The following is an 18,427-nucleotide window of genomic DNA, read 5'->3' as shown; positions in this document are numbered from 1 at the left end:
TGCATTGTAACCTAACAACTATTTATGTCTTTGTTCCTGATCTATGTGCCTTTATTATAAAATGCTGTACATTTCTTTTCTTTTGACTTGCACATTTTGATGCAATCATTTCCCATGAGGATGACTACATTCCTTGCAAGAATCAGAACAAGTAATTAATATGGAATATATTTTTAAATTAGAAACAGACTGACAAAGAGATGCAGACAGACAGACAAAATCTGACAGATAGAGAATGTAATCAAAATATTTAGCCTTAGACAATAGTGAAATTTAGATCATTGAAAGGAATGTTTTTTGAGGCCTGAAAAACTTGTGTTTTCACAATTTTTGCTGTGAGAAGAAAAGTTGTTCATATTTCTGCTGACCTTACTGTGAGCATATACGACTGATCCAAGCAATTTCCAGGTTCCTCCCCTTCGGTCCATTCTTACCATCCTCAGAATCTGCAAGAATCTCATACTACGTAGCGCTGATGTTGCAAAGATATTCCCCTGGGTTCCTGCAGCTATGACGGCTAATGAGGCAATAAAAACAATCAAATCTGAAACAAAATATAAAAACCTTTTATCAGTAATTTTTTCTATATCCCTAGGAAAATTATAATCCAGAGACAATTTGTGTGTCTTTCTGAAAAATCTCATTGTTCATTTTAGGAATCTGTTGTGAATTTATGTTTGTCATCTCCTGGAGATTTTTAAGTTTTGGACTCTAAGTGTCTTTGAAATGTTACCTCGTATGACACACATTCTGTACAAATCAGTAAACCAGAACATAGTAGCTGATTAAAGCTATATACAGAGTTATTCCACAAACTTTCTGGACTTAGTCCTTACCAAGCTTTATAACTTAAAGCAATTACATAGGAAATATGTTTGAAGTAAATTGTGTGCTATAGAGTTTTTAAATCAGCATTTTTATATAAAGAAAGAGTAAGCTTGAATGCTGCAGGAAGGTCATGAGAGCCAAAAAAACATGATGACAACATGCATGCTTTTGTCTGTTCTTAGATTTTTTTTTTTTCTTTTGCTAGTTTCAGTATTTTTAGCAAAAAAAAAAATAGCCCTACTAATAACTAAAAGAGTTGTGCAATAGAAGATCCTACAAACTTGTAAAGGAAAAACATTGTAAAAGAGCGTCTATGATTCAAGAAAGGCTTACCCTCATCTTCCACAATGTAGAAAGCATGAACTGTACTAGGAGAAATGTGTGAGGCAGCCGCTAGAAAGAAGTGTTAAAGTAGGACAGGAAAAGATACCCTTCCAGAAAGATAGTGAAAAGCTAGAACAGCGTCAGTGAATTGGCTCCATGCCAGTACTGGCCCAGTGGTAGACCAACAAGCTGAGCTGGAGAGCTGTGCATGTAGAGAGATCTTGTATCCTTGCAGGTTTGCTTGAAGAGGTGAAGCGAAGGGGAGGGAATTGGTCATCCTTGTTGAAGTGTGTAGCTGTCAGTTGATAGAATGGTTTCCTTTCACAAATGGATGCCCATTCTTGAAGATACACCAAGTCATTTGTTAATGAAAGGCCATAGCGTCAGACTAAAAGAATGACTCATTAAATAGATAAGCACTGTGGACAGGGCTACTATTAACAGTCTAAAAAGTTAAAATCTTGCTAGATTTTGGTCTGCAAATTCACAGCACAAGGTAACAATTAACCCCAGCAACATGTTGTATGATACAGGTAGAGGCTATGCTGTTCTTAGTGAACCCTGATGACCTCAGGGTTACTTGTAATGGTGAAATAATATGTGATGAGAGAGACAAGATTATTCATGTATTTGTAAAGACATGTTGGGATGAAATCAAGTAGTGATGGGGCATTCTGCAAAAAAAATGTGCCAGCAAATCCTGCCTCCATAGCAGAGATGGATGGAGATAGGTGAGTGGGGTTATATTAGTGGCCCTGGCACTGGAAAATCCAGGCACAGATTGAAAAGAATGAAGGGGCATAGCCCAATCCTCTCAGATAAAGGTATGGGAGCGGGTGCTTGATGAGAATTCTTTGGTGGAGACTGAGGAAACCTACCACCTATCCTTAGGGATGGGAGGGTAGGACTACTTTCTGGTAACACCCCTTGCAGAAGTAAGGGGCTATCAGGATTGTCAGCCTTTGGTATGGCCCCTTCCCTATCAAATCAAGCATGCACAATGACTGTAGAGCATAAATAAAAATCTCATCTACTCTGATGGCTGCTTGCATGATATTCTCTCCCAGCTGACCCTCATCCCGGTGATGGAGAATTGAATTGGCCAATTGACTTGAAGTGCTGTTGGAGGATATTTTACAGCCCAAATAGAATGTATATAGGTGATGTAAAAGGACAGGAAAACAGAACTGTTTTAAAAGCTGACTGCATCGTGATACTGGATTCAGAAAGAGAAGTTCGGGTCCATGAATTTCCAAGAGGGTGTCAAAATCTTAACAGATTTATTTTTCTTAAATGGTAACAGTCATGTTAGTGGAAAAGGGTGGTGAGAAGAAGGTACTGTCTGTCACGTATATTAAATGGAAGCAAGGAAGCAGGATACGTAGATTGTTACTTAAAGAAATGCTGTAGAGACACAGGAGGTAAATACAATGGAAGGAGAGCTGTCAGATCATGCCATGGTTAAGATGATTTTGAAATGGGTAATTTGAGAAGATAAAGAATGAAAGTAGAGTTCAGAACACGGGGAAAAATGATCATGTTATCTGGTTTCAAGGGACAGTAAGGAAACCACAAGTTTAAATGGGGAGATGAGTACATGGGGACTAATGAATGGGGTAGGCTTAGGGCAGCATGGAGGGGAAGGTTATTGACAGAGGTAATTAGGTTAAAGACTTATAGGGGAAGTTAAAAAAGTTATAAATAAGTGAGATGATTGATGAAAGAGAAGAGGAAGCTGAAAAAAAATTGAAACGATTACCCAGGTGAAACATAGGCTGAAAGATGTGGAGGAATCTATAACAGAAGTAGAAATGAGGAGGAGAAAAACAGGGTGGTTTGGGATATAGAGAAAGAAACATTAAAATGTTATTAAAAATTAATGATTAAAAGTGACCAGGTTTGGTGGGTGGGAAGGAGTAATCCTGTAAATAAAAGACAGAGAAACAATGAACAAAGAATTTGAAAAAAAAAGTGGTTGATGCTATCAGGTAAGTAAAAGAAGGAAAAGCAGGAGGTCTGGTTAGTTTTCTGATGGATTTTTTCAAGCGAGTAAGTTTGTAGCAGTGGATATGTGAATGATAGAGTATTCAATAATATTACAGTAGATGAGTCATTAGCAGTATTAGGGTCTATGTTAAATAAACAAATGCTTAAAATGCCGAGAACATACACCAACACTGTTAAGTGAACGTTTATTTACTCGACAGCCCTAAATATCAGAAATAAACTTTCCAAAATGTTTTGTTTGGCCAGCACTGAAGTATGTGATGAATCACATCATATAAGCTATTCCAGCCAAGCATAACGTGAATGGTACTAAGCACCAAAGTCTAACCATTAAACTACCGCACTACACTAACTTAAATACTAACTGCAAGCCAAACACAACTAAATATAACACAATGATCATTAAAATACAGATATACATTACTAACATCACTGCTTGTAAAGGATGTGCAGTAACACAAAAAGATATAAATAGTGAACTATGTCTTAACTGAACAGGACATTATCATCATTCAAAAGAGGTACAAAAGTACATTGCTTGTTGTAAATTGAAGGACAGTGCCCATATAAGTTAAGTGCATCGTGTACATATTCACATTCTTTTTGCTTTCAGTCGGTGTAGTGTCAGACAGCACTTGGGAGGGGGGGGGGGGGTGGCCAAACAAAACTTTTCTACATTCTGGATTGTGACATTTCCAGCTGTCGATTAAATAAACATTTGCATAAAAGTGTTTGAGTGTGTTATACTCAACATTTTAAGTGTTCATTTATTTAACATAGACCCCAGAATTAATGCATAAAGCAACAGTTACAGTACTATGCACAGGAAAGGGTGACAAACCTTTCCCTGCTAATTATAGGCCAATCCCACTGGGCAATGTGTAAACATATCCCTGCTAATAATAGGCCAAACCCACTGGGAAATGTGGATATAAAATTGCTTGTGAAAGTATTAACATCTACACTACAGAAAAAGATTCCCATGTTTTTAGGGAGGATCAGACAGGTTTTATGACACGAATGCCTTCCAATGACCATTGGAGGTTACTTATAAATTTTATGGAATGGTTAAAGAAAATGCCAGTGAGCAAAGCATTTACAGACACCCAACAGGCCTTTGATTCTGTCTCCTAGAAGTATCAGTTTAGATTTTGGAGAAAGTGATGGGCAGCGACAGATGTTTGCGGAGTGTTGAAGCAATAGATAAACAGCCATGGGTGAGCATCTCACTAAATAATGGATAGTCAGAAAAGGTATCATTATGACAAGGGCTATAACAAGGCTATTTCCTGACAATGGGACTATTAGTATGCATTACTGAGTACAGTACAGAGGATGATATTATTGCCAATAAGGGAAAAGAGGTGATTTATCAGTTTGTGAATGACTGCACGTCCTTGTTAGAGGATAAAAACAGACAAATATTATTGTTCTCCAGCTTTTTGAATACTTCAGGATGGAGACAATATTGCAATTCCACCCAAACAAGTCTGTAGTTCTTAGGACAAGGGGGTGGGAATATGCTGATGGGACTGCTGTGGTCTAGGTGCTGGTTAAAATATTTAGGCTTGCAGGTCTATAAAACAGTACAGTATGTGCCAAAGAATTGGAAAAATGTGAAAATTAAATTAAATAAGATATTAAAACTGTTGGGGAAGAAAGATAAATACCTTGAAAGGGGGAGAAGAACTCAGGAGAAGGATGATCCTTGTCCTGTGTAATTTATTTATTATGATACATAGGGACAAATCCCACATTTAAATGTGGGAGAGTGAGATGCAAGACCATAAGTTGGGGGATTTAGAACATAAATGGAAATCAAGTGAAACAGAGGAAGATGTAAGTGAATACAGTGGAATAAAGAATAGAGCTACAGTTTTAGTCTAACCTGGACATGAAAAAGCATTCAGACTTCCATCTGAATATGTGTTTTCATGCCAAAGCTTACAGACTATAATTCTGCTATGTAATTTATATGAAGGGGAATGTATGCTTCCAAGTGAAATAAGGGAAGCTAGACTATAAGACAAACAAAGAGAGAGACATGCAGCTGTTTGTCATGACTAAATGTGATATTTATACTTCTTTGCAAACAGTAGGATGGACTTTTTCTACTCCCTTTTTATTATTTGTTTATTTATTGAAATTAACTAGACAAGTGAATTGGTCTAAGGACTGCTTCAGTCATAACTTGAGAGCAACATGTCAAATATAATATATCAAGAAAGACATAAATAAGATAAACATGAACAACTTTGCTAAGTACAAATAATAAAAAGTATAGTAATACATACAAAATACAAATCAAATTAATTACATAACCTACAGCAAATATATAGAAATTAACAGAAACACACTGTATTAATGCATTTTGAAAACCAGATGCTTCAGACTTGAAACTAGGTAGTTCAAAGAAATATATGTTTGAATACAACTGTACACAAAGGCTGTGATCATAATTTTAAGGAAGAAAATTAATAAAAATGATAAATGACAGACTAACTTGACTGATAAAAAGGCTTGGCTCTCCCCCCTTACAATCTTAATTTATGCTTACATATAGTCATACTTCAAATCAGAAATTTTTGGCTCTTTTGAACCATTTCATTGACTGGTGAGGTAGTGTTTGAGCTATGTGTTTGTGTGAGATCCAACCCTGGAGTAAGGAATTTTTTTTTATTTTCCATATTGTTGAGTGAGCTTGGAGATGGTATATATAATGTAAATGAAGTGTGCAGTTTGCAGTCCCACTGAGAAGGGATGCAAGGGGGAATTCACTCATGCATAACCACAGGCTTCTGAGTTCTCCTTATTTTAACACCTGTGATCTATCAGATTTGCTACAATACGGTTTGCTGTTTCCTACACTCAGTGAAAGAGGATATACTCATATCTACATGTTTACATGCATAACTCAAAGTATCTACCATACTTATGAGCAGCCTAGACAGTTCAGGTATACTGTTTCTTACCATGACTAATGCTCCAAGTCTGCTAATCTGCTAACAAGCTGTTGCAAGTACCATTGGAATATCAGTCTAAACAGACATAGTCTGATGTGATAATGAGTATCCTGACAGTCTCATAAACTGCAAACCAATTGAGATTTAAAGTAATCCCCTCCTCTGTGGTGAAAGTCATCACTACCTTGGAAAAATGAAGAAGTGAGGCTAGTAGGGTATACTCACCACAGGATGGCTTGTTGGCTGGGACACAAGAGAAGGAAGCAGTCCTCTGTGTCTAAATGTTCCAGTGACCACTAGGATTTGATTATCCACTGGAGGATATACATTTGAATATAGGTATGAGAAGCCATCAGTACGGTACAATATGTCCAACAATAAGTACCAAGTAAACCACAGGACTAGAAGACCTGGAAAGGAAAAGTGCAGTGACTCCCCGCAAAAGGCAAATAAATAAAATGGATGAATAGAAGAAGCAGAACAGAGGGTCACTAACAGGGTTCATTTTTCTTTTCTGTCAGACTCTGAAGGGATGACTATCCTGATAAGACGACCCTCATTTAAGGGAAAAACTTCCTTAACACTGGTGAAGCAATGTAGAAGGGAATAAAGGCCCTGCCAACAGCCTACACCTGTCAAAGGAAGCATTAAGTAGATGCTACCCAAGTTATTCCCCAGGTAGAACAGCTCCAGCCACCACACTTACAGAGAAAAAAACATGCATATCTTCCTTGTCAGAGCATCTGCTGCAGACAAACAGTGTCATAAGTGGGACTACAAGCAGCATGAAAGTGTCACAAGTGAAGTGGGCACTCAGTCAAGGTCTCTATTGCTGCCTAAGTTGCTTTTACCAGGCATGCCTGAAACATGCACATGTGAAATGCTTAGGGGAGGTGCTACACCTAAACATAACAGAGGAATTCACCTTCTTGCCTATCACATCCTTGTTTTAGGTCACCTTGTCTGAGAGCTGTACTGATGTAGCCCCTGGGAATTTATTTATTTATTTACATTTGTTGACTGGGAAAATCCGCCTGGACGCAGGTCCTTTTTCAGTGTAGGCCCGGAGAGAACAGCTCCACATTAAGGAACATTTAATTAGAAGATAACAAGAAGTGCAGGCAGGCCTTTGTTTAACAATACAGCACAACAGACACGGTTCAACATGAATAACACGTTTAGGTGAAAGACAACCAAGTATGTACTGCACACACAGCATTGTTGCCATTCAAGATGGCAAGTATCCTAATAGTTGAGCTAGCAGACATTACTCATGAGTAACAGTAGCTAAGATTACAGCTGGGATATAGGTTTACAAGCAATGCAGTTGGCTGTAACCGCTGATAGTTAGTAGGGTGGAAGATAGGTTTAGGGTGGTTGGAGTAGAGAGATTAGTGAGGGCTGTTACAGGGCCATGCCCAGTGCTCTTTTAGATGAGATTTTAGAACAGCTTTGAAGTTAGTACATGATACAGAGGTTATAGCGTGAGGAAGGGTATTCCATAATTTTGCTATGGAGTAAAAGAAGAGTGCTTTTCCAGCAGAGTTCTTGGCTCTAGTTACCTATAATTGATTTTTGTTGCTGGAGCATAGTGGTCTGGTGGTATGATAGGGTTGGAGTAGATTTTGGAGGGATGGGACTTTTAGAGGATGATTTACTAGTTTCTGGGAGAGTGAGAGTTGGTATCATTGAAGGAGGTGAGGGGAATCTTGCATGACTGCCGAGGATGTAAAGTTCATCCTCGGGTTGTACTGGCAAAATCATTATGTTTGAGGACAAATAAATTCTTAGCCTCCTTGGCTATACAGTGGGTGCCTCAAGCCTTTCCTAACAGTATCAGTTACAATAGGTACCTGACAAAAGACAAGTGGGGAACTTTTTGATTATGCTTCCATGTCTGGCCTTGATTTACATCCAAACAGAACCTCATTTTCCATACATTCTCCTAAAAAGATGATTTTTCTCACAAAGAGATGGAAGAACTCAGGTGCCATCTACTGTTAAAGGTGCAGAGAAGATAGTGCTTGTTCTGCTTGAATAAATTTAAGCCACTCATTGTTTACTTGATCTTTATCAGAAAAGCTTCAGGATCTGAAATCATACAGGGAGCACTCTTAGCTTGCAGGGGCAGGAGGGAGTTGAGTGAGGGGCTTACCTCTCCCAAATAGTGGGAATAGATGCGGATGCTCAGGAGCATGAGAAGCACTGAGATTTCCCTGGTGAAGAACGGAGAGACCGCTAGTCATCCCTCAGGAGGGGAGATAGGGCTGCTTGAAGGGAATGCTCTTAATAGACATTAAGGGAGGCCTCTCACCATCAGCCCAATGTTTGCCTCAGGGTGCTGCTTCTCAGGGAATGTGTGGGTGTTAGAGCACAAAATTAAAAAAATCTTGAATGACCTCTGATGGCTGTTTAAATGATGGTCACCTCCTGATCAACTCTTCCTGGTGGTGAGAGACAAATGCCTGGGAGATGAGCTGATGGTTAACAGACAATGGAGGTAAATATAAAAATAAATACTAAGGCATTCTACAAAGACCTCAGCAGTAATATTCTGTTTTGATCCTCCAGGATCTCCTTGCAGAACTTGATACAGAAAACCATATCAGTCTGTTTGACTGACTTAGTTCCATCTCTAACTTATGTGCCCAAAGCCTTGACTGGTCCACCTTTTACTTATAAGATTCTTACTATATTGATTTTTTAATTAATTCTAACCCTAACTTTCCTCTGTGATGTGGGGTTCAAAGAGCTGTCATTTGGTCCTTTGTTTTTGATGACATGCAAGCTTTTAGTTGTTGCCATTACTCAGGGAAGCAGCTTGAGATATCACATCAATGCATATGATACTAAATGGTGCAGGACATCTGTCGCACTGGACCTCAGAACATTCCAGGTCATGTATTATTTACACAATAACATACACCCTTGTTGGGCATTATTGCTTGCTTTGCACAGCACATTATTGTTGCTTCTCCATTAATTTTTCAAATGTTGTTATACAAGGTCTTATAATTGTCGCCTTCCTTAATGTTAAGATCAAACTCAAAGTTTTTGCTTCCTTTGATCATTTTAGTTTTTTTGGGTTAGAGTTGACCTTGGTCTTATTGTTTTGGTCTGGGTAAACTCAAGTATTTACATGCACCTTTTTTTAGTTTAGTAATTTGCTGATTTTATTACTCTATCACAGATGATTATTAAAGATTTTTTTCTATATTAATGCCTCTCAAGAATGAATTAATCAACGCAGTTAGATGAAGACTTCTGAATAAACCAAGAGTAGAGTGCAAGACGGGGACTAATATATATTCCTGGATAGCTGACTTAAGCAGATTGGTCACAGCATCATAACTGCAGTTTGAAAAATTCTTAGAGAGACTATTATGTTTGGATTATTGTATGTAAGAAATATCACAGGATTGCTTATGGAAAGAAAAGAAGGCAGAGCAACATTTAGTTATCATGGCTAGCAAGAATGTTTGTCAAGATATATTTTTCCCTCACTGGCATTTTTATAACTTGTGTGATATTATTAAAGTTTATGAAGTCCATTAGATCTTCTGGTTAAATACTGGTCATCCTCCACTGACTAGGTCATCCAATAGGAAAGTATTTTCTGTTACTGGAGTGGTTACACGTTTAAGAAGGACATAGTCATGTTACTTATGTGGCATGCAGGGGGCACAGTACGTAAGAGAAGTCCAACATATCTCCCTATGTTTATCAACTTACTTATTCATTTATTCATGTATTTATTGACATTTGATTACCAGGAAAGTCTGAATGGGTGGGTACTCATTTTCAGTGGAGTACCAGGGAGAAAAGCTCCAAGGTATTACAAAAACAATCTTCAAAAATAATATAGAAACATATACAGTTTAAATAATTTTACCAAATTAGATGCAGTGTGAAACATTATCATTCTGCGGTGGTACAGCGGTAGCATTGTTACCTCACAGCAAATGTTCTCCCGTTTGATTCTCAGCTTGCCTTGGGAGTGCCTTCTGTGTGGAGTCTGCATGTCCTCCCCGCGGTTGGGCAGTGTTCAAAAGACATGCGTGCGTAAATGGGCGTGCCTTCGTTGAAGATTGGGCATCGAGCTGGCACCTCGGCGTTTCGTAAAAAAATCTACTGCCAATCATTAGCGGACCAGAGTTCTGCTGTGGTGACCCCTTACCGGGAAAAATCCAAAAGACAAACAACAGATGCAGTGTGAAACATTGGCTAAGAACAGGCACAACTTATATGAAAGTTATTTAATATTTAGAGAAACGTTAGCCAGTTTAGCGAAATTAAAAGTAAGTTAGTATATTACAAACAGGAATTGCAATCTGATGTGGGATAAAAAAATGTGTTATTGCATATTTAGATAGAGAGTGGGGGAAAATTAACTGAAGTAAGGAAATGAGTAAAGAAGGGGGGAGTAAGGAGGTATAAGGTAAGAATAGGTATCTGTTTAACTTTAGGGATATAGCTTATCCTGGGGTTGAGCAAGAACAGAGACATTTTGGTGAGAAAGTCCTTCAGAATGGTTTTAAAGGACTGTAGGGAGAGTACTGACCTGATGGACATGAGTATGGAGTTCCAGGCCTTAGCACCAAAGTATGAGTACAGCCCATGCCCAGCCGATTTGGTAGGTTTATGGACAGAGAGGAGTTTTTAGTCATTGAATCATAATGGCCATTTGTGAACAGAATTATGTAGAACAGCATTTAGTGCCGGACAATCTCACAGGTGGTAAGAAGTTGCATATCTATTACTTGATGATGTGATTTCCTCTGTAGTATACTTGTCTTGTGCGTCTTAATTTTTGCATAGTTGCTACATTAGACCTGCACAATCTTTTGATAATTAATATAAGCTATAAGCACAACAATTTGACTTACTGACTCTATTTTAGCAAATATATGTATTATTAACAAAAACAATACACTGTGTAATGATACTGACCTCAATAGTATCATCTCAGAGGTGCACAAGCTTTGAACTTGAACAGAATGTACTTCCCCAACTGAGCTCACTGTGGTTAATGTTTCCACTACCTTAATGAGTACAAAGCTCAGGTGATTATGCTAACTACACAGTTCCAAGGCACAACTCTCTGCATGGAAGATATGTGGCGGCTTGTTCCAGAAAAACTAAAGCTTCAGCATCTTTTCTGATTGCTACTTTTGACTGACATGGTTTTCAATGAATGTGTTTTTGCACTCCAACCATGGGACCTTTCATAATTCCACAATCTCATTCCCTCTGAAACTAGTTGACCTAGTACTGTAGAGGTTGAGGTACTGTGTGCTATGCCCATATCTGTGTAATTGTGGCTGCTGGCACTAGCGTAGATACCTTTGAGTGACTATCTTTAATTTATTTTGCTTCTTTATTTACTTTGCCGACCTACACTATTTCAAAAATAAGTGAAATGTTAAGTTTACCCCTAGACTACACAGGAAGTTAAAAGTATTTATTTCATTGATTTTATTTGCCATTTGTTAACCAGGAACATCTGACTGGGCCAGAAAAGTAAATTTGGAAACATTCTTGCCTTGGTGTAAATCATGAGCTGCTGCAGTGAAATGATGTCTGTGTTTTTACATGGCTTTGCTTGTATAACATCCTTTTCTCTTCCATGGCTTTGCCTGTCTAGCCATTATTTTGTTAAACATTTTTACTACATATACATATATAGTAAGAAAAAGAAAATGGACCATAAGTTTATTTTGACTTTTTTACATTTAGCTGCTTGGAAAATACATTTAGTAAAGTCACATAACAATGTGGCAGTGAAGGCAGTTTAATGGTCACAAGTACAGAAGTTTGAAATAAGTTGAGCAACTTATCAGTAGCACTGGCCATAAAACTAAAAGTGGTGGCTCCTTTGCATGGTAGGAAAAAGTTTACTGGCAATAAACTTCCTTGCGGTGCAGGCAAACTTGCTGCCACAATCGGACCTGTTCTGCCTCCATCCCACACAATGATGTTGAGTACATCATACCAAAGGTAGCTTTCCCAGCACTGGATACTGTCTTTACTATGTTATGGTAATGAACCAAGATCTGCTGACATGCACAAGTAATCAAATAACTTATAAATCTCTCCAGGCATGATGGCAGAGTACAGGACAATAGTGAAAGGTAACTTAGCTAGATACACTATAAGTTATTAAATAGCTGCATGTAAATACTTAATATGTTATAGTGCACTCAACTAAGCTGTCCTCCATGTTGCACTGCACAGCTTTGTCAGCTACATGGTGGTAAATTATGAGCATCTGCATTTCATTCACAAAAACTGGAAGAGTACTATACCATAAGAGTCACAGTAGTTCAGGCCAGTGTGCCAAACACAGTGTGCAGCATGCATTTCCACATGTACACATTATGTCTATAAATTTTCCTCAAGATCCAAAACTGAATACTGCTACTCACAGCTGCAGTAGTTTGAGGTAAGGGGAGCTAGTCATTTTGTATTAATTTGGGCAAGCATTAAAGTGTTTCTTATAGGTTCATAGGTTGGTACTAGGCTATCGGCCCTAGGTCCTATACAAGCCTAGCCATAACAATTCCCTGGATATTTTTTCCCACAATATTTACTTTCCTTCTTGCAGGATATGATGCCGTGCAAATGATAACTCTTCAGGTAAACAGTATAGCATGTGCCAGTTTCCTACTTCAAACTCTGTAATTATAGTATGATGTGTGAAACATTCTAAGATGTGTGAAAATACAGTTGTGTAAGTAAACTAATCATAACAGTAGATGGTTGAATGATCATTGCTGCAGTCTTTAGCTATATGGCTTATATCCTGCTAAGAATAAAACCTCCAGCTAGCTTCCAAAGCTTTAGGACAAATTCCACACACCCAAACTGTTGTGCAGCATGAGCTGAGCTGACTAAAAAACGAGAAAGTTTGGGTATCAAGCCCTTCAGGGCTTTCCTGCCAACAGAGAGAGGGAGGCTGAGCTCAGAAAGGACAATGTTAGGAAGAACAAAAAATAAACAACCATACAACAGCATAAATACCACACCAGAGCAGCTACTGCAGCAGTGGTCATTTTAACATCTGTTGTTAAGGTAATTTCACTTACACAACTGTACTATGTGCATCATATTGATGACTGCTGCAGTTTCCTTAGCTACATGGATAGATTGCCCTAGCTTACCACATTTGTGAGGTGAAAAGTGAAGAGTCCAGAAGGCCCTGGATAATGGTCCTTGCAAAGCCTGACTAGACCTAGAGAAAGAATCAAGCTTATAGTGCTTTGTAAAAGTATGCGCAGAGGACCAAGTTGCAGCTTGTAGAATACTTCTAGAATCCAACCTTTTCCAAAAAGCCTTGACTTTGCCTCAAAAGAATTTGTTGTGATGAGTATAAGAAAGGCAATAGCGTTAGACAACCATTTGGCAAAAGTCTGAATTGACACAAGTTGTTCCTTCTTCTAACCTTCACAAGAAAAGAACAGCAGATCCAAAGATATGAAAGATTTACTTCTGCCAAGATAAAACCTGAGTTGTCAGTGGACATCCAAGGTATGGAGTGTATTCCTTGTCCCTCATGTTTATGATCATTAAAGTAAACAAAAGAAAGGATAGTTTGGCTTAAAGTAAACTCAGATAACTCTTTAAGCAAAAAAGACTGATTGGTTAACAAAGAAACCTAGTCTCTGTGGAAAATAAGCAGGGTGGACTCACTGTAAGAGTCTGCAACTCAGTTACTCTTCTTGCAAAGGTCAGAGCAATCAGTAAAAGTTTTCCATGTTAAGAACCTCAAGTCAGCCAGATTAGCTGGTTCAAATGAAACAAGTGTTAGATTCTCAAATGCAAAACTAAGATCCCAAGAAGGGGCCACTGGTTTTCTTGGAGCCCTCAAGTAAAATCCCTTCAAAAATATTTTAACACAAGAAAAGAGGAGCATACTTGGGCAGACATGTTGAAATGGTCAATAATTGAACCATGATGGAGTAGTAAGAAAGGCCATAGGAAAGTAATTCACACAAATATTGTCTAACCAGAGAACAACTAGCCCTGAATGTGTGCTGGTTATGTTGTGGTTGGAATCAGTTAGAAATCCTTTTCCATTTCTAATCTATGATATTCTAGTAGCAGACTTTACTGCTTCCATTAGTACCTGCTGCATCACCTCAGTAACAGGTGCCTGAAGAAAAATAAGACCTTATCGTCCAAGGCAGTCAGCTGCAGTTGGTTGAGGTGGGGTGTATTAAACACCCCTGATCTTGTGTGAGTAGACCTAATTTGTGAGGAAGCTTGTTGTAATTGGCCCTGGTTATTTTCAAAAGAAGGGAGAACCACTGTTGCCTGGGTCTGAAAGGGAGTCCCACAAACATCTTGGGGATTCCTTCTGAATTGTCAGTAGTACCCTGGATATCAGTGGAAATGGTAGAAAAGCATACATGAACATTCCTTTCAAAAAAGAAAGAGACATCTGTTTTTCAGGTCTTCTAGCACAGAGTCATGAAGCAGGATCTTGCCAAATGATTATTTAGAGAGGAGGCAAATGGTTCTACTAGAGTAACTCCCCAATGCTGGATCAAATCTTGGAAGACACTCTCATTTAATTTGCGTTCTTGAGGGTTTGCACTGTCCTGTTCAACGTCTGCTACATAATATTGCTCTGATGGAAAGAAAGATACCTGTAGAGCGAGACTGTTCTGTGAAGCTGTATCCTAAGCTGTCATGATTAGTCTGCAAAGGGGGTACAACATGGTTCCCTCCACTTGAATATGCACCACATGGCTCTGCTATTGTCTGAAACAACTTGAAGAGGTCCTGGAGACCAAAAATGATTCAGAGAGTTGAGTGCCTTGATTTTTATACATACTTGCATCTGTCCTAGGTGTCCCACACACCTTGCACTATTATCCATCCTGAAACGGTTTCCTAAGCAAGATATTCCAAAACATCTGAGATGACTGATTGCTTGGAACAGGGAGGGATAAGGGGATACCAGAATTTATGGATATTTGCTGTTACCACCAAGTAATTTTTCTTTTTGCAACCCCCAGCACTAAGAGTTGAAAAGACATGGGATGTTGATGCTGAGACCAGAGAGACACCACTGTACCTTTCTCATGTAGAGTACTGACAGAGTTATCATGAGCATCATAGATGCCATGAGATGCAAACTCCTATGGTATTCCCTCTCAGTAACCAAATTCTGAGTGGAAAACCTTAGACATATATCTAAATATACATCTATGTTTTGCTGTGGAAGAAAAGCTCTTTGAACTAAAGTGACCAGCTGACACTTCAAGATCACAATCATTTCTGAAGGAGTCAAAAATGACATTTGAATGTTCTCTTGGAATCACAGCTTGTGTAAGTGATATCACACACAAGTGGAAATTCCTAACACTTTGAAAAAGACTCTGCGATGATAAGCAAGTCATCTAAATATGGAAGAAAGAAAATGGATACCCTGCAGCCTGCACTGAGCTATAACTGGAGATAGCCACCTAGTGAACACTCTTGGAACAGTGGATAGTCCAAAGGGTAAAGCAAAGAATTGTTAAAGTGATCCAGCCACACAAACCTTATGAAATGCTTTAAATCTGGATGAAAAAGATTGAGATAAGCATATCTTAAATGTAGAGTAGCCAGGAAACTTGAATGAGGAAGACAAAGTATTGAATTGTAAAAAAACATTATTTTGAAGTTAGGCACTATCCCAAACAGGTCTCTGAAGAATGATACAGAACTGCTCTTTAACTCTAAAAACATCCTTGAACAAACAGCTTTCCCATCTTGGGAAGGAGGGACTGGTTTCTATCACTCCCTGGAACAGCATATAATGCAGGAAAGGTGGAAATAGAGTCTGGTCTGGTACATGGGGAATAACCTTCTGGCAAGGAGAAATACCCTCTCACTGCCATCTATAACCTTGATGAATAATCTTTCAGAACCCATTTTCTGAAACTATCTGTTGCCAGATAGAAAACTTGAGATTCACACTTTCCAGAAGTGAAAAGGGACTGCCAGGATGGTGGGGGTGGGGGTCGGGGTGGGGGGTTCAACATCACTTACACACTCAAACTGACCAGTTAGACAGACCTTGGTATTAGAGGTTTCTGAATTCTTTTTGGAACACCCTGGCCATTATGTTAAAACTGGATGATGGGTTAAAGAATCACTAGAAATTTTAAAAAGGAGGGCAGAAAATCGTAGAGATTCTCTCATAAAGTTACCCTTTTCATCATGTTTTGATCATTTCTGCAACAAATGAACCAAAAAAGTGAATCTCTATCCAAAACAGAAAATAAAGTCTCATTACTCACATCCTCTTGGGAGGTTCTGAGAAGGCAGATAGATACATCACCCTCAAAACAGTGCCAGAAATCATAGCCCTGGAAGAATTATCAACTGTGTCATATACACACTGTAAATAGAGGGCAGTGACTAGTACAATAGAAGAAACTAAATCATTTAAAGTACACATTTCATCAAAGGAAGAAACTGTAGACCTAACTTTACTCATACTTTCATAATTAGTCAAAATAAACATTAACACATTAACCTGACAATTCAAACTTCTGAAAATCAATGTTGCAGAAGCGTACACTATTTCCCGTATCCTCAATAATCTTACAATCTTTTTCAAAAAGAGTAGGATATGAATTGACTGTTTAGCGCAGTAAGAATAACAAAAGCTATAGATGCTTGGTTAGGTTTGGGAAGAGAATATAAACTTAAAAAGACTGAGGAACTTTAACAGTTCTATTTGCTTTTGTAGGAGCATCATGCTGACTATCAAGAAAAGTGCAGACAGTCAGAGACAGACATCCTCCAAAGCTAATAAAAATGGAAGACATGGTGAACATTCTGGAAATTCCTTCTGCAATTGTTGTTGTGTCTTTCGGCTTATCCCAGTTAGGGGTCGCCACAGCGGAATTCCGATCCGCTAATGTTTGGTAGAGGATTTTTACATGCTGAGCTACCAGCCCTGACACACAACCTTCAACGAAGGCACGCCCATTCACGTATGCCTCCACACAGAAGACGCACTAGCTGAGAATCGAACGGGACAACGTCTTGCTGTGAGGCGACAACGCTACTTATAAGGAACTGAGAAACCTCAGTGTGCTTCTACTGAAGATACTGGCACATCAGGAAACAGTCTCAAAGAAATAGCAGAATCCCAAAGGGCGAATCAGAAACTGAGCTTCTCTTCTGAGACTGAATCACAAAATTGAAGAGAAAACCTGTACCTGTCCCTTCATTTTCCTGTCCAGATTCAGAATCTTGAATCTCTTCAGGAAAGGAGGTATCCTCCTTTCTATTACCAGAAAGCAATAAATAAGAAGGATCAAAAGCATGAATAAAACTCTGAAACAGACCTAGTAAATGACTCTTGTCTAAGGAAATCTGAGGAGGAATAGCTACATGTTTAGATTTCTGGTGTTTTTTTTTTTTTTTTTGACAGAAAAAAAAAATAACACCAACAATGTTATAAACACCAGCAGTAGCTTCTCCGTGGATGGCCACAACATTCTGACAAAACAGGGAAGCCTTTTCTGCTCCCTCTCTAAGGGCCAACAAGATTGTCTTTCCCTTTTATGCTGAGGGCAGAAGAGCAGCAGAAGACATGGCTAACCCCTGGTCCATAGTGACTATAGGTGCTACAACAGAGGGATCCAGCATAAAAGATAAGTAGTCTGAGTTACAACAAATGGCCACAGCAGAGTCACCCACCTGTGGATGAAGCAAATTGCTAGCCTGCTGTGGTGACAAAGCCTGTTTGTTTAAAATTTTCTTCTTGTGGCTGGAAGAAGGACAGGCCTTGGGACTGTTTGTTCCATGGTCAAACCAAAAATTGGACCTCTTCCCTAGGGAAAACAAGCTGCAAAACCCATTATTATTTAAAGCATTTGAAAGTCACTTTTCTCACACAAAAACACAGTAAAAATGCTTTAAGACACTTGCCAGCCCTCAAAAGTAAAATAAGTACAATTTCTCCACAGAAAAAAAAAATGTTGTTAATATTTTAAAACAACTTTTAAACTGGCAGGAAAAAAAGCACTCTCATTTAGAAGTACAAATCAGTCTCTCTTGACAGTCCATTAAAACACAAACTCCTAGGTTTAAAATACATTTCTTGAAGAGCAAAAGATTAATAATCAACCAAAATAATTGAATGCATGTTTTTTTCATCCAAAAGCGAAGTATCTGTCCAGTAAAGAAACAGGACAAGCCGACAGCCAATCCTCAAAAGCCTAAGAAGAGCATACTCTTTGGCAGCAGTAAAGCTCTGAAGGGTTTAGTGCCCAGACTTATCTTTTATCCAACTTAGCTCA

General features: G+C 38.5%; 1 protein-coding gene across 1 annotated transcript in view; it reads right to left on the bottom strand.

Moving 5' to 3' along the window:
• The window catches only part of KCNQ4 (potassium voltage-gated channel subfamily Q member 4), a 1,236,349-nt gene that overhangs the window by 1,200,983 nt on the left and 16,939 nt on the right, over positions 1-18,427 (bottom strand). The window contains exon 3 of the mRNA XM_044082186.1: positions 369-544. Within this exon, the coding sequence (XP_043938121.1) occupies positions 369-544 (176 nt within the window). The remainder of the gene's footprint in view (positions 1-368; positions 545-18,427) is intronic.

This window comes from Protopterus annectens, chromosome 9.part0 (assembly GCF_019279795.1).
Source record: "Protopterus annectens isolate FY-2018-M chromosome 9.part0, PAN1.0, whole genome shotgun sequence".
NCBI classification, from domain to species: Eukaryota; Metazoa; Chordata; order Ceratodontiformes; family Protopteridae; genus Protopterus; species Protopterus annectens.
The sequence above is the reverse complement of the archived record's forward strand: the minus strand, read 5'-3'. Positions and strand labels throughout refer to the sequence as shown.